The sequence below is a fragment of the Prionailurus bengalensis genome, chromosome D1 (assembly GCF_016509475.1).
Source record: "Prionailurus bengalensis isolate Pbe53 chromosome D1, Fcat_Pben_1.1_paternal_pri, whole genome shotgun sequence".
NCBI lineage: Eukaryota > Metazoa > Chordata > Mammalia > Carnivora > Felidae > Prionailurus > Prionailurus bengalensis.
Window position 1 is genome coordinate 46,814,166 of NC_057346.1, and position 15,076 is coordinate 46,829,241.

At 39.3% G+C, this 15,076-nt stretch overlaps 1 protein-coding gene across 13 annotated transcripts in view; it reads right to left on the minus strand.

The window, feature by feature from the left end:
• Positions 1 to 1,236: 1,236 nt before the first annotated feature.
• Positions 1,237 to 15,076, minus strand: part of CCDC83 (coiled-coil domain containing 83) — a 67,909-nt gene continuing 54,069 nt past the window's right edge. For 12 of the 13 annotated variants that reach the window (XM_043580035.1, XM_043580031.1, XM_043580028.1 and 9 more), the window contains 4 exons: positions 9,538 to 9,659; positions 5,216 to 5,292; positions 4,490 to 4,692; positions 1,237 to 1,459 (listed from right to left, as the gene is read on the minus strand). In XM_043580035.1, coding sequence (XP_043435970.1) covers positions 1,298 to 1,459; positions 4,490 to 4,692; positions 5,216 to 5,292; positions 9,538 to 9,659 — 564 coding nt within the window. In that variant the 3' untranslated portion in view covers positions 1,237 to 1,297. The remainder of the gene's footprint in view (positions 1,460 to 4,489; positions 4,693 to 5,215; positions 5,293 to 9,537; positions 9,660 to 15,076) is intronic. The other variant, XM_043580036.1, reaches the window with a different exon arrangement.

Sequence of the window (15,076 nt, forward strand, 5' to 3'; positions counted from 1 at the left end):
AGAGTTTGTGTATGTTTGCTATTAAATAGTTTTGAAATATTTGGAAAAATTCACCAGTAAAGCAAGCCATCTAGGTTTGCAATTTTCCTCTTGGGAAAATTTTAAGTACAGATTAGATATTTTTTTTATAGATCGAGGGCTATTCAGAATTTTTATTTCTTCCTGTTTTTCAGAAATGTTTTTTAAGAAACCATTTCCATTTCATTGAAGTTGTCAATTTTATTGGGAAAAGTTTTTTTCCCTTAATTTCCTCTCATGATATTTTTCATAGTGTCAGTAACATTGTAGCAATGTTTCCTTTTTCATTTGTTTCTTGTTTTCTTTTCTGATTAGTCTTACTAGGGGTTTTCAATTTCAATGAGCCCTTCAAAAAACCAGCGTTTGGCTTTGCTGATTTTCTCTTTCTCTATCTTTGGCCTTATATTTAAAACATGTTCCTTGTAAAAGCCTTATAAGTAAAGGTAGCTTTAAAATGGAGTGTTGATGTCAACTTCAGCCGTGGTCACAGTCCTTGGCTTGCAGCACCCGTAAGAGGGAAGTGGTAATGGTCTTGAACAGGGACTCAAAAGTTTAGACTGAGTTTAGAGCTGAGAGGAGAGGGATCTCACTGTTGGTGGAATTTTTTTTTAAAGTTTATTTATTTTGAATAAATAAGTATGCATGAGTGGGGGACAGGCAGAGAGAGAGAGAGGGAAAGAGAGAATCCCAAGCAGGCTCCTTAAGATCATGACCTCAGCTGAGATCAAGAGTTAGACACTTAACCAGCTGAGCCACCCAGGTGCTCCGTGGTGGAATATTTTTATACAATAATTATCACCCTCAAGTTTGTTTCCGAAGTGTTTTGTATTGATTATAAATAGTGTTAGATGAAAGAAGAATAGTCTTGAATTGTGGACTGGCACCCTCAGAAAGAAAGATTTGTAGTCAGTGCTATGCAAACCTCTAAATTTGTCTTAGAAAATTTCTAATTGAAATATTTCATATTGGAATGATAGATTAATCAGCAGATTTTTAAGTGGTAAGGAAACTTGGGAACCATCTAGGGCCCATTATCATGCTTCTGAATACTTGGATATGGAAATATAAAGTGTACTTTCATTTTTGTCACTCATGCCATGCAGATAAATGAACAACTGAATACTTAGAACTTGGATTTTAAATATCATTATGACCTTTAAAAATAACAACTGGTTTAATAATGGACCAAAGTGTAAATAAAATGGGCAAGTGATATACTTCAGTTCCCAATGAAAATTTATAAGGAAAAGTTGTTATTTTTACTTTGTAGCTTTTAGTCTTAGAGAAAAGACTTCATCATTTTGTATGTGATATAGCTTTCTGGGCTCTTGACATCTTCATAGAATTTGACTGGAATTTCCGTCTCTTGAAAATGAATGGGCATCTTCTTGCTCTCCACACTCATGAGCTTCACTTGGAGGGGACCCAAGTTGACATAATCCTATGATAAACAGATATAGAAGAGAATATGAGAGGTTATTCAACAAGTTACCAGTCGTTTGTTTGTTTGTTTGTTTGTTTTGAGAGAGAGAGAGAGAAAGCAAGGTGGGGAGGGGTAGAGGGAGAGGGAGAGCGAAATCCCAAGCATGCTCCATGCTTGCAGGACAGATTGATACGGGGCTCAAAGTCAGGAACTGTGAGGTCATGACTTGAGCCGAAACCAAGAGGCAGGCACTTTACCGACTGAATCACCCAAGTGCCCCAACAAATTACCAGTCTTAATAGTTTGGTTTCCTTGGGGCATCTGGGTGGCCCAGTAGTTGAGTGTCTGACTTCAGTTTAGGTCACGATCTCGTGGTTTGTGAGTTTGAGCCCTGCATTGGGCTTTGCGCTGATAGCTCAGAGTCTGCTTGGGATTCTCTCGCTCTCTCTCTGTCCCTCCCCCACTTGCTTTCTCTCTCAAAAATAAATAAACGTTAAAAAAAATAGGTTTCCTTTATTATAGTTGGCCTTTATCTGACATTTCATTGTCCTTTTAACTGACTGAATAACAAGTGAAATATGAGAACCACTGTAAACAAAAAACCACTAAATACACTTATATACCCAGTGAGGAATGTAAGGCAAGACCTCCCAAAGGGCAGGCAGCAAGGCTGACAGGCTTGTTTTTCAGGGAGTTGGATGAGGGGCACCAATTAGAATGGGGAGATATATTCTCTCAAGGTCTTTAATTGGTAAAAGAAAATGTTAGCTGTATATATGTAGCCCTCTGCTGGCCAGGATATAAACACAGCAGAGTTTTCTATATTATTCAAGAACAATGGGAAGGATTGGCAAAGGTTACTTCGACTATAAAAATTCTAATATTGAGAAAATTCTCCATGAATTTTCACTTTTCACAGGACCAATGTCCACTGTATAAGAAAGCTTACCATATTCTGCCAAACTAACTGTAATTTAAGATACCAACAAACAGAAATCTAATTTACTGATGGCTCAGTCTATTGAGCATCTGACTCTTGATTTCTATTCAGGTCATGATCTCACAGTTTGTGGGTTTGAGCCCCATACTGGGTTCCGTGCTGACAGCGTGGAGCCTGCTTAGGATTCGCTGTCTCTTTCTCTCTCTGTCCCTCCCCTGCTTGCACATGCTCTCCCTCTCTCAAAATAAATAAATAAACATTAAAAAAAATGTCACTTGTTGTTAGCAGGACTGAGTTGTAGTTAGCTAAAATGGTTTTTGTTTGATTTTTTTTTCAGTATCTTCTGCTTTCATACATCATTTTATCCTACCAGATTTTAAGTTCTAGGAGAACTCTTATTTTGATCTTTTTAAGTTTATTTATTTATTTGGAGGAAGAAAGAGACAGAGAGAGAGACAGAGATCAGGGATCATGACCTGAGCTGAAATCAAGAATTACATGCTTAACCAATTGAGCCACCCAAGTGCCCCCTAAGTTCTAGGATGACTTTTAAAGTTATTAGTAGTACCAAGAAGGAAGATAGCAAGGGATAGATGTGGGAGTAATTGGAATATACCAAAAAGGTTTTAAAATTAAAAAGCTTTGATACTCCAGGTTTCACCTAATATGGTATATATGGTGGTTTGTACTTTCCAGTGATGGCCACAGTAATAGGTATCCTGTCCCACATGATTTCTTTCTTTTTTTTTTTTTATGGTCTATTTTCTCTATCCATTTGCTTTCAGTTTATACAGGTCTTTATATTTAAGTGTATTTTTGTGGACAACATAGAGTTGCGTTGTGTTTTTTGATCCACTATGACAATCTCTGTCTTTTATTTATTTATTTATTTATTTTTTCAATATATGAAGTTTATTGTCAAATTGGTTTCCATACAACACCCAGTGCTCATCCCAAAAGGTGCCCTCCTCAATACCCATCTGTAGAAACATGGATGGAACTGGAGAGTGTTATGCTAAGTGAAATAAGCCATACAGAGAAAGACAGATACCATGTTTTCACTCTTAGGTGGATCCTGAGAAACTTAACAGAAACCCATGGGGGAGGGGAAGGAAAAAAAAAGAGGTTACAGTGGAAGAGAGCCACATGATTTCTTTATATATATATATATATATATATATATATATATATATAAAGGAGAGAGAGGGAGAGAAGGAGGGTCAGAGAGAGGAAGACAGAATCCAAAACAGGCTCTGCATGGTCAGCGCAAAACCTGATGTGGGGCTTGGTCCCATGAATTGTGAGATCATGACCTGAGCCAAAGTTAGACGCTCAACCAACTGAGCCACCCAGGCACCCCCCACATGCTTTTCTTAGAATATGATGCTCCTTCCTCTTTTCAGATGCAGGAGCTACATTCCCTCCCCTTGGGTGGAGCTTTGTAACTACATCAACCAATAGAATATGATGGAAGTGATGGTGTGTGATTTCCAAGGCTAAGTCATACAAAATATTGCGGCTCTTACCTTGGTCTCTGGTATTGCTTGTCCTGGGAGAAGCCTGACACCATAACCAAGAGACAATAAAGGCACCCCACGAGAGGCCCGTGTGATGAAGAACTGAGGGTCCCAGCTTGGCCAGCATCAACTTGCCAGCCATGTGAGTGAGCCACCTTGGAAGTGGATCTCCTCCTACTCTAGCCAAGCCTTCAGGTGACTGTAGCCCCAGCTGACATATGACTGCAACTCCTCAGGGCCCAAGTGAGAAGTGTCCAGTGGAGCCCTTCTCAAATTCCTAACCAACAGAAGTTATGAAAGAAGTTATAAGCCACAGAAGTTACAAGCCACTAAGTTTGGAGATGATTTGTTATATGGCATTAGATAACTTACATTGTATACTAGGAATGGAACTCTATTAGTGAATATACGCAGCAAATTGCACATGGGTAGGAGTGAACATTGTGTCTAATGAGAGATGTGAATGGTGGGCCAATTTTACTAATAATTGCAAACAGAAATTTTCAATATCCGTATTATAGGTTAATTTTCTCCATTAATTAAAAAAAAGCATTCTCTTAGTAGTCAGAATTTTTTTTGCATGAATCTTACCTTGAAATCCTGATCATCCTCATACAGTAAGTATTTCATATCGGAGGCCCCAAACCCTGTGCATGAGTCGCTTTCCTCATCTGTCTTCAGGTCCTTGCTGTACCTGGTCCCATCCTCATGAGTGACACATAAAGCACAGCTCTCAGCTGAGGAGCTCATCATGTTTCCACTTTTTACTTCTACAGATTGCAATTTTGACTCTTCTGGGATAAATACAAAGAGATTGGTTATTTTGGGACAGATAAAAATGAAAATGCAATATACACTTTGTCACATTTTTAATTTGAAAGATCTTTGAGGAATGTAGAGTTTATATATTAATGTGAGAGTGAGCCCCATTTTTAGAACCTCCAAGTTTATTCCATTCTCTTAGCTGACAGGTTTTGGTAATCATATGGTAACTCGTGTGTGTTGTTATTTTGGTTGGTTGGCTAAATTAGAACCCAGAAATACACCAGTATAGACAGCACTCCATCCCTCTCCACCAGTATTTATGTAATACTGAATTACATACACCACGTGAAACGTGATGACTTGAATTTGAAAACAGGACTAGAGAAAGGAGGTGGGTTAGGACAAGTGCTGCAAGGAGAAGAGAAATATGGAGAAACTGGCACATACCTATTCCCTGAATAGCTCTTGGGTACAAGGTACCTGTCATAGATGCTCAATAAGTAGTTGTTATTTAAAAAAAAAAAACCTGTCACCATTACGATAAAATAATACCTTTAAATGTTTCTGGCAACTCCAAAGCCACTTCAGGTGTCACTGTCTGTCCAGCAGCTTGAGTAAGATACAGTCGCCTAAAAAGAACAAATGAGAAAAGCAGTCTGTCAACAAACATTGTACCATCTGGTCACTGGTGTCTGTGTCTCTGCTAGGTTCTGGAGACACACAGATGAAAATTGAGACAGTTTCTCCCCTGGAGAAGCATGAGGCCCAAGGGGGTGGCAGATGGACTGGGTGACATTCTGTACCCTGATGGGTGATGGGGGTAGTGTGAGAAGTGCTATGGCATAGAGAGAAGGTGCACCTGGTTGAGCTTTTAGGAGGTAAGGGAAGGTTTCCAGGAGGAGATGGGACCTGAGTGGAGTCTTGAAGAACCAGGGGCTATTTGCCAGGGAAGAGTTTGGGGTGAGGAAGGGCACTGTGTGATAAGGGAGTGACACACTTAATGTTCTGGAAATGAAAGTGAGCTTGGCACCAGTTAGGGTGCTGTTGTAGTAGTCCAGGTGAGCAACAGCCGTGGCCTGAATGAGTGGTTTTAAGATGGAGAGGGAAAGAGAAGGACAACAAGCAGCAAGAATCCCAGATGTCATCGAGGTGCTGTCTGTCGCCAAGTGCCATGTTGCAGCTCCAAGCCTGGGGAGCTGTACGTCTGCTATTGAAGCTCTCTGGGCATGTGTTTAATCCTGTTCTCTGCTTTGCAGTGCCCACTGAACTTGCAACCAGAAAATACGATGTCTGGAAAGCTCCATGTAACTTTTCCATGAAGTTTTCCCGAAGACAGCATGAATTGTACTCTTGTCGATAGTCAAACCACCCCTCATGCTTAGCAGCTCAGCAGTCAGGGTGAAGCCCCCGGATTATAGGTTGTCAATTATTTAAAGAACATGAGTAAAGCGTTCTTCAAAATGCTTAAGTTTCAAGCAAATAATGTAACTACATACAATATTTATGTTTATAAAACTTCTTTTTTTTAAAAAAGTTTACTTATTTTTAATGTTTATTTTTGAGAGATAGAGACAGAGCACAAGTTGGGGAGGGGCAGAGAGAGAAAGAGGGAGAAAGAATCTGAAACATACTCCAGCTTGTCAGCACAGAGTACTATGCAGGGCTCAAACTCGGGAATGGCGAGATCATGACCTAGGCTGAAGTCTGACGTTCAACCGACTGAGCCACCCAGGTGCCCCTAAAAAATTTTTTTACTTATTTTTTAGAGAGAGCACACACGTGAGAGTGTGTGAATGGGGGACGGGAAGGGGGGGATGCGGATAGCCTGATGCAGGGCCCGAACTCACTAACCGTGAGATCATGACCTGAGCAGAAGTCAGTCGCTTAACCGACAGAGCCACCCAGGTGCCCAAGTGGTTTTACCCTTTTGAATAATTATGATCTTACTAAATGTCATAAACTTCATAAATCTGGATTCTGTCTCAATCATTAATTTATTGTCATTTTTATACCATCATAGGGCAACACTTGATGATATAGAAAATATTTAAAGAATGCTATTATATAGGTATTGGTCCACTTAGTCTAGTTCTGTGGCACTGGAGTCCCTGGGAAGTCACCTCTGGTGGACATTTACCTCCTCTCATGTGTTAAACAAATACTGTGATGTTCTTTGTGAGTTGTGAAAGGAAAATGTCTGGGGAGCATTGGATGGGAAAGGTAGTAACTCTATTAGCTAGAATACCCCATTTTTCAGCCAAATAGGAAAACAACTTTTTCTATTTCCTCTGGGCACAGTTTGTGTCTACTTCTCACCCCCTTCTAGTATTATATAGGACTGAGTTCTCAACAAATAGGTGAAAATGGAAGTTGCCATAAAATATGCAATATGTGTTATATTTCTTTGACTTGAAAATGGGTTACAGTAAAAGCTGCTGAATATGCTTGGAGTTACCCTTCTGGAAAAGTAGTGTAACAGAAATGAAGGGTTTACACATTTCTGTTCCTTTATGCAGATCTTTCTAAAATGTCCTAAACACTTGCCTCAGACAATTTACAATCTAGCAAGGAAGCAGACATTAAATAAGTAATCGTGAGTGTGATAAATGCTGGTTATGAAGGAAAACCATCCTTGGAAGCATATACCAGGGTACCTAACCCAGTTCTTATAAATGTCGCCCATGCTGTTTCTTTTTGCTTGGTCAGATTTTGAATTCATCTCTCCCAACTCTAAGGCAAGACAAAACACTCATATCTCTCACTGAAGAAAATCAACCCACAAGGCACTGATGAACGTTGCCAGTTCTACTGAAGATTTTTGTGGGGTTAGGGGTTAAACTGGATAGGGTTAAGTTGCATAGGACACAGCAAACAACTTAATGAGAATCTCCATTAAAAGTTTCTCCTCTCCCTGCCTGTCACTGCCAAGTTCTCTCTGGCCAGTGAAGGAATTCCTCTTTTTTTTTTTTTTTCAACGTTTATTTATTTTTGTGACAGAGAGAGACAGAGCATGAACGGGGGAGGGGCAGAGAGAGAGGGAGACACAGAATCGGAAACAGGCTCCAGGCTCTGAGCCATCAGCCCAGAGCCTGACGCGGGGCTCGAACTCCCGGACCGCGAGATCATGACCTGGCTGAAGTCGGACGCTTAACCGACTGCGCCACCCAGGCGCCCCAGGAATTCCTCTTTGTTGTAACTAGTAATTCACATCCATGGCAGCACCAAATCAGATATGCCAGACTGAGCTGATCAAAGCAGCAAGTGGAGTCATCTGTTTGGAGGGTAGCTCCTTCCTAAGGGAAAGACGACAGTGGATGGCAGGTACAGCAGTGCTTGTTAAGCCACAGAGCCAGCACTGGCTGCGGAGACTAGACCTGACTGCTAAGAAGGCAGCAGCAGCAGGCGGGACAGGAGAGTGGAGCTGGAGACCTGATCAGACAGAAGACAGCTGGCAAGTGGGTGTGCCTATTATGGGGCACAGTGAGGCCCCTCCCCAGAGGACCCCTCAAGAGCATCAGCTCAAGAGACTGGGAATTCAAGCGTCCAGGAAACAGCCAATTCATTCGGCCTGACTGTCTGCCTCATCTGCATTGGTGTCTACCTCTGCAGGGCATCACACGGACATTGTGGAAGGGAGCAGAGGGCCCCTTTTTCTACCCTGCCCCGCCCAGCTTTCAGCCTGCAGCACAACTGCCCTATCTCCCAGTTTCTCCAATCTTGTATCCTGATGCCCATCACTTAGCCCAGCAAACAAAACCCTCCACAACTTACCTGTATCCACACATCAGGAAGTTTGCAAACAAAAAATACCTGATTATGTCACAAATGGTATTTTTCCATGCCACACAAGCCACAGGAACCATTTGGGTAGAAATTTTTTCATGGTCCTTCCACCACGTTGAATTTCTCTGCTTTAATGCCTAGACCTAGATATTTGTTTCCCATCGAACACATATACACCCTACATTTGTGTGTTCTTTCCCTTCTCATGCTACTATTTAGATTATTTCTTGTTTCTGACTACCTGCCCAAATTATAATCACCACTTTGAGTTTTAATCCATATTCCAGGGCCCTAGTTTTCCTCAAGGCTGGTGTATTAAGAATTCTTTTGTCAGGCAAGAAAAAGAACCTAAAATACGCATTTGGTTTCTCTTGTGCAGGAATATTTTCTCTGCCTACAAGATAGTTTGACTCTTCCACTAACTACTAAAGGAAACAATTGTACAGTCCACAAGGTAACTACAAGCCCAGAAGACCTCCAGGAAGTTACCACAAAGTTGATCACTTCCTCGTTGTGCTAACTCCACACCTCATACTTCTACTTCACAGGTATGCTTTGATTTTTATGCCTCTCTTCCCTGCTGACGTGGAGGCTTTTGAAGGTCAGCAGTTGTGATATTCATGTTAAGTGTTTGCTATTATGACTACAGTGCATTGCTAGAAAAAGCAAGCCACAGTTTCTGTACCAATGGTCGATTATAATATTACACCTTCATCATGGCTGTTTTGTGAGTTCTTTTCTTTTCAACAATTGTCATCTTGCTGGAGTATCAAATATTAAATCATCTTTTAAAAATAATAACTTTTGGGGGTGCCTGGGTGGTTCAGTTGGTTAAATGTATGGCTTTGGCTCAGCTCATGATCTCATGGTTCATGGGTTCAAGACCCACAGCAGGCTCTATGCTGACAGCTCAGAGCCTGGAGCCTGCTTCAGGTTCTGTGTCTCCCTCTCTCTCTCTCTGCCCCTCCCCTGCTTGCACTGTGTCTCTCTCTCAAAAATAAAATAAACATTAAAAAATAAATAAAAATAACAACTTTTTTACAGATACAAACATTGACAAACTACTTTCTAGATATGCTAATGACTTTCACCTGGGTATTTTGAGATCCACAAGTCTACAGTTGAATAGTTGATCAATAAGCACCAAGTTTTCTTCTTCCAGTTTATGAATAGTATTTTCTAATTCTTCAATTTCCCTCCGGTGATTTGCAATCTGTTTTCAGAAGAAGAGAATGAATGTTGGTACTTGTTGACTTACTTCTATCTAGTCTTCTATAAGAAATTCAACTCTTAAAAATCCATTTGCCTAAGGGGAAGATCTATCCTGTATTATTGATTACTGGGTTTGTTTTGTCCTTCCTCTCTAAGAAGGAATAGGTGGGTCTCTTTTCTAGATTATGTGCAGTACTTTTTTGGCAAGGCAGTTATTAGTGAATGGTAGGAGTTGTCCTTTCCTACCCTTCAAAAACATCACTGGACTTATCTATGAGCTGGAGGTATAGATAAACAAAAATAAGACTAACTTATCCATGTAAGTGGGGGAAGATGGTGATAAAAACAGAAAGCAGTGTGATCAAACCATAACGGAAGCTGTCCAGGTACAGGGGGAGGTTCACCCTATGTCTAGTGTAGGGGATAAAGGGGAATTAATAGAGGAGATGACATCTAATCTGGATCTTGAAGGCCAAGTAGGGATTCTCTAGGCAACAAAAGAGGGTACATTCTAGGCAGAAGGAACCACATGTTAGGCACAATCATTTTGGTGTAGATAGCTACAAAGTGGAAGTGGGGAGAAGTAGGAGAGAAATTGGACAATTAGGGAAGAGCCAAATAATGCTAACAGGTCTAGTTTTTCTTTTTTTTTTAAATATAATTTATTGTCAAGTTGGCTAACATACAGTGTATACAGTGTACTCTTGATTTGGGGAGTAGATTCCTGTGATTCATTGCTTACATACAATACCCAGTGCTCATCCCAACAAGTGCCCTCCTCAATCCCTATCACCCATTTCCCCTCTCCCCTGCACCCCCTGCATCAACCCTCAGTTTGTTCTCTGTATTTAAGAGTCTCTTATGGTTTGCCTTCCTCCCTCTCTGTTTGTAACTATTTTTTCCCCTTCCCTTCCCCCATGGTCTTCTGTTAAGTTTCTCAAGTTCCACATATGAGTGAAAACATATGATATCTGTCTTTCTCTGACTGACTTATTTCACTTAGCATAATAAAGCACTAGTTTTTATTTTGCAGGTGATGGAAGGTCATTGACAGACATAGCAGGTTTGACGTTTAGTAAAGAAATGTGGCTAACTTAAATATGAACATGCTGCTTCTATTGACAGAATCCCCATCAGTCTGTAAGAAGTGTATTTTGATAACTTTTGTCTAAACAAAGCTTGATAGTGGGAAAAATACACAGAATGTTACTAGACAGAACTCCCAACTCACCTTTTTCCCTGCCTCATATAGTATGAGCTATACAGGTACTGCCCTGAGAGATGCTCACAGAAAGAGGTCAGGACGATAGCAAAATTAGAAGCAACAGTACAAAAGAGAAAGCAATAGACTGGTAAGAATAATAGAAAATAAACTGGAAAAAGTATTTCGGAAGAATATGATGAAACAAAAAAGGTTCAGGGGTTTAGATTCAGTATTTCTTGTTAGGAGTTGCCAAGAATACTTAGATAGCTAACATTTTTGATTTGTAATTAAATATATTTATTGTATTTTTGATTTGGGAAGCATTCCGTATATTACCACATTCCTATCTCTATCACATAAGTCATGTATTACATGCTTGAATTCCTACTATGGGCAAGATTCTGTGCGAGACAGAGGGACACAAAAGTGAATAAGGCATAGCTCCTTCCTTCAAAGAAGTTTACAATGCAGTGAACAAATACACAAATATTTGTAACATAAAACAACACTGGTACCATAGAAAAGGCTCAAATAGGGGCGCCTGGCTGGCTCAGTTGGTAAGGCTTGCAACTCTTGATCTCGTGAGTTCGAGCCCCACGTTGGGTGTGGAGATTACTTAAAGATAAAATCTTAAAAAAAAAAAAAGCTCAAATATTGCTGGTGGCTTGGAGTTCAAAAGAAAAGCATATATTTTTTACCTGCCTTAAACAATTTAGCAAAACCGTTTGAGTCCATAATACTAAATTAGAAAGCAAGGGGCTGGTGCTTTAGGATCTCATGTGTTGGGAGATAAACAGTTCAATTACAGGCTTGAATGCCTTAAAGAAAAGTTAATAATTTTCAAATGTCAAAGGATGAGAAAGAAATTATATTTAGAGGTTGTAAACAGAAGGAATTGATAGAACATTTGGAAATGTTTGACCCAAGGACTTGGCATGCTTGGGAGGCAGCACACACAGTTTTTGGTCTTCTTCCAAAGCTTGGAATGAGGGCCCCTTGGGGTCCGACCTCTCAAGCTAAGGATGTCTTGTGGCATCACGTACCCCTTTGGACTACTAACTAAGGTTCTCAGCAATTAATGTCTCCTTTCCAGCCTTTCGAAATGTTAGGGAGATGAAAAGTACCTTTAGATTTCTAGGGTATGAAACTGAAAATGAAGAAGTAGAAGACTGCTTTTCCTTCCTCATCTTCCCCATCCTCAAATATCCAAGAAATTGAGAAAGAATTTAGTTAAAACTATTATAAGTCAGAGACCTAGGATCCTGAATTAAATGCCTGTTCTTGAAATTTTCCCCTGCAAGGTCCCAGTTAGCTTTATGCCTCCTCACCCTTGAAACTCTGATTACTAACCTCTTTGAATCCCTTTCTTTGCCTAGTTTTATTTGCTTTCTATTTGTTGAGTTAGTCTAAGTCATTTGTAAATTTCAGTTTTTCTTCATTTCCTTAATATGCATACTAAATAAAACCAGATAATGGAAGTCATGCAGGGGACATTTCATATCCTTCCCACAGATCTAACTGTTTGGTTATTGTTGAAAGATGGTTAAATGGAGAAATATTTTCAGGAGTTCCATTATTAAATATCCCTTGTTACTCATTCTAAAGCTTCCTCAAAGAAATTAATTGACATACATTATTCCATTTCCAGGCAATTTTCAATTCTTATGATAATACTTATAACCAGAGATGGTTTTAATTAATTTTGGGAGTAAATTTAATAATGCTAAAATAAATATTTATTGAAATAAGGAGAAATTAAATCTACTAAATTTCCTTAAAATGATTTGTCCTTTATTACTAAGCTCTTTTGTTCATGATTTAATTAGATTTGACATTTTTTATGTCTTTTATTTCTACTGAATTCTGAGAAGAAAACAAAACAAAATGTAATTTGTGGCTTTAGTAGGAAGGCTCAAAACACCAAAACAGCCTTTCTTATCAGTCAAATATAAATGTTTGCCATCATTTTCTCTGAACCTAATATCTATGACATCTTATAGGATTTAAGGTTTGAATTGTGAAATTATTATAATTAGGATTATACTATTGTATTCAATAAAAGTATCAAAACTAAACTCTTCCTTAATACTCTTTAACTGTTAAGCTCACCTTGAGTTTTTAAATTTTTTAATTTAACTTATTTTGTTATTATATTATTATTATTGTTATTATTATTGTTTTTTTTTAAGTAGGCTTCACACCCAGCATGGACCCCAAAGCAGGGCTTGATCTCATGACCCTGAGATCAAGACCTGAGCTGAGGTCAAGAGTCCGACCCTGAGCTGATTAAGCCCTTCACCGTGAGTTTTTTAAAATCAATATTCATTTTTCAAAACTGGGGATTCCTCTTGATTCATTTTGGAAGTAGTATGGACTCCTATTGACCATGACTTTATGAAGGCAACTTAAAGATAATTGTCAATATTATAGAAAGCACATTAATTTTTAAATTCCTTGTTTCCTAGACTCACCAATACTGTTCAGCCAAATAGGAGGCAGGGAAAAAAGAAAAGAAGGTGACAGTGACAGTTTTACTTCAAGTATCTGAGCAGATGGTGAAAAAGGAAATGCAAGAAGTGAAAATTTAAGGAGAAATTTAATGGGTTCTGCTTTAGGTGTGTTGAGTACCTTTGGGACATCCATGTGGAAATATTTGGTAGGCAAATAAAAATATAGGTATAGAGCTAAGGTATAATGCTGAAGAAATCACATGTTAGTGATTTGAGAATGACATACATATAACTTGCCAACAAGAGCTGTGTGTAGTTGAAGTGAATTCTTTCAAAAGATACTGAGTTTTCTTTCATAGATAGTATCTAAGCACAGTTTGGGTGACTCCTTGTTTGAATGTAAAGGCAATTTCAAAGTAGTGAGTTTTGCACATTTTCTGTAGCACCCTTGTAACATCTAGACCAAAGATTATCTACCTGTTATATCCAATAACATGCTCTCACATCTTCACCCAAGATCTAAGCCATGTACTTGATTCATTGCCCCAATGAGTATATCTATACTCATAGACATTCTTTCATTCAATAACTATTTAGTGAACATAGATTATGTATTAGTTTTCATGGACATGTAGTTGAAAAGGCATAGCCTGCTCTGTGCAATGAGGAGATAGATGCATAAACAGACAATTTCAACATATTTTAGCAAGAGTTACAATGAAACAAGAGAGCACTGAGGAAAAAGTACTCAAGACTTTCTGGGGGAAATACAAAATTATTCAGAAAGAAATTAGTCATCAAGGTCTGTGTCTAAAGAAAGAGTCGGAGTTTTCCAGGCAGAGGAGGGTGAGAAGGTAAGGAGATAAGGCAGAGGGACTAGTATGTACAATGTAAGGAAAACAGGACAGTGCCTCATAACAAAGAAGGTCTATAAGTCCTCACATGATCACATTCAGCAAGAGCAATATTGTAGCACTGGTATAGGGAGACAAGTAGATAGTTGAGTCTAAGGCAGCATGCTGGGTCCACTGGTTTCTGCATGCTTTCCAGAAGACAGTCTAAGGACCAAGCTAGGATAGGATATAGAGACTGCAGTGGGCAGGGGCATCTTGATCATTGGCAAATGGCTGTAATTGTGGGTTTGGTGTTGGCTGCAAAACAATGTCCAAAAGGCTAGAGCAGTCCATTCAGAAGTCACTAGTGCAGGGAGGAGACAGATGCATGTCCTCTACAGATGAAAGGCAGAGGGAGCAAAGGTCCAAAGGAAATCCCATAGATCTGAACCCTCTTTAATAATACGCCCCACAAGAGGGCATGTAACCCCACCTTCTTATACAACAGGGTCCATCTTCAAGAAGTGCAGGGGGAAGTAAGGAAATTCAAACAACTGAACCTTTATGCAAAGGAGACCACGTCATCCCAAAGGGGCAATTAAAAACAGCAGAGAATGAGGTTAGAATGATCCTTTAGCCTTCCTCCCACCACCCAGAAGGAAGTAGCATCTTGAGAGAGACCAGATCAATTTAGGGCATGAGAAACTTCAAACATTTGAGTATATTGCATTAATTATGATGTCAAAAAATGACTTCTGATTATTAATGAAATTGTTGATGGTACTCATTGAGTAACAGCTTATAATAAGATTAGGATTCCACTTGAATTTTATTTTACCTCAGCTAGCCACAAATCTGTGTTTTTCCCATGCCTTTAGCTCATAAATGAAAGTCATTTTCAGTTCAAAAAAACGAGAAAGAAGAAATTGCT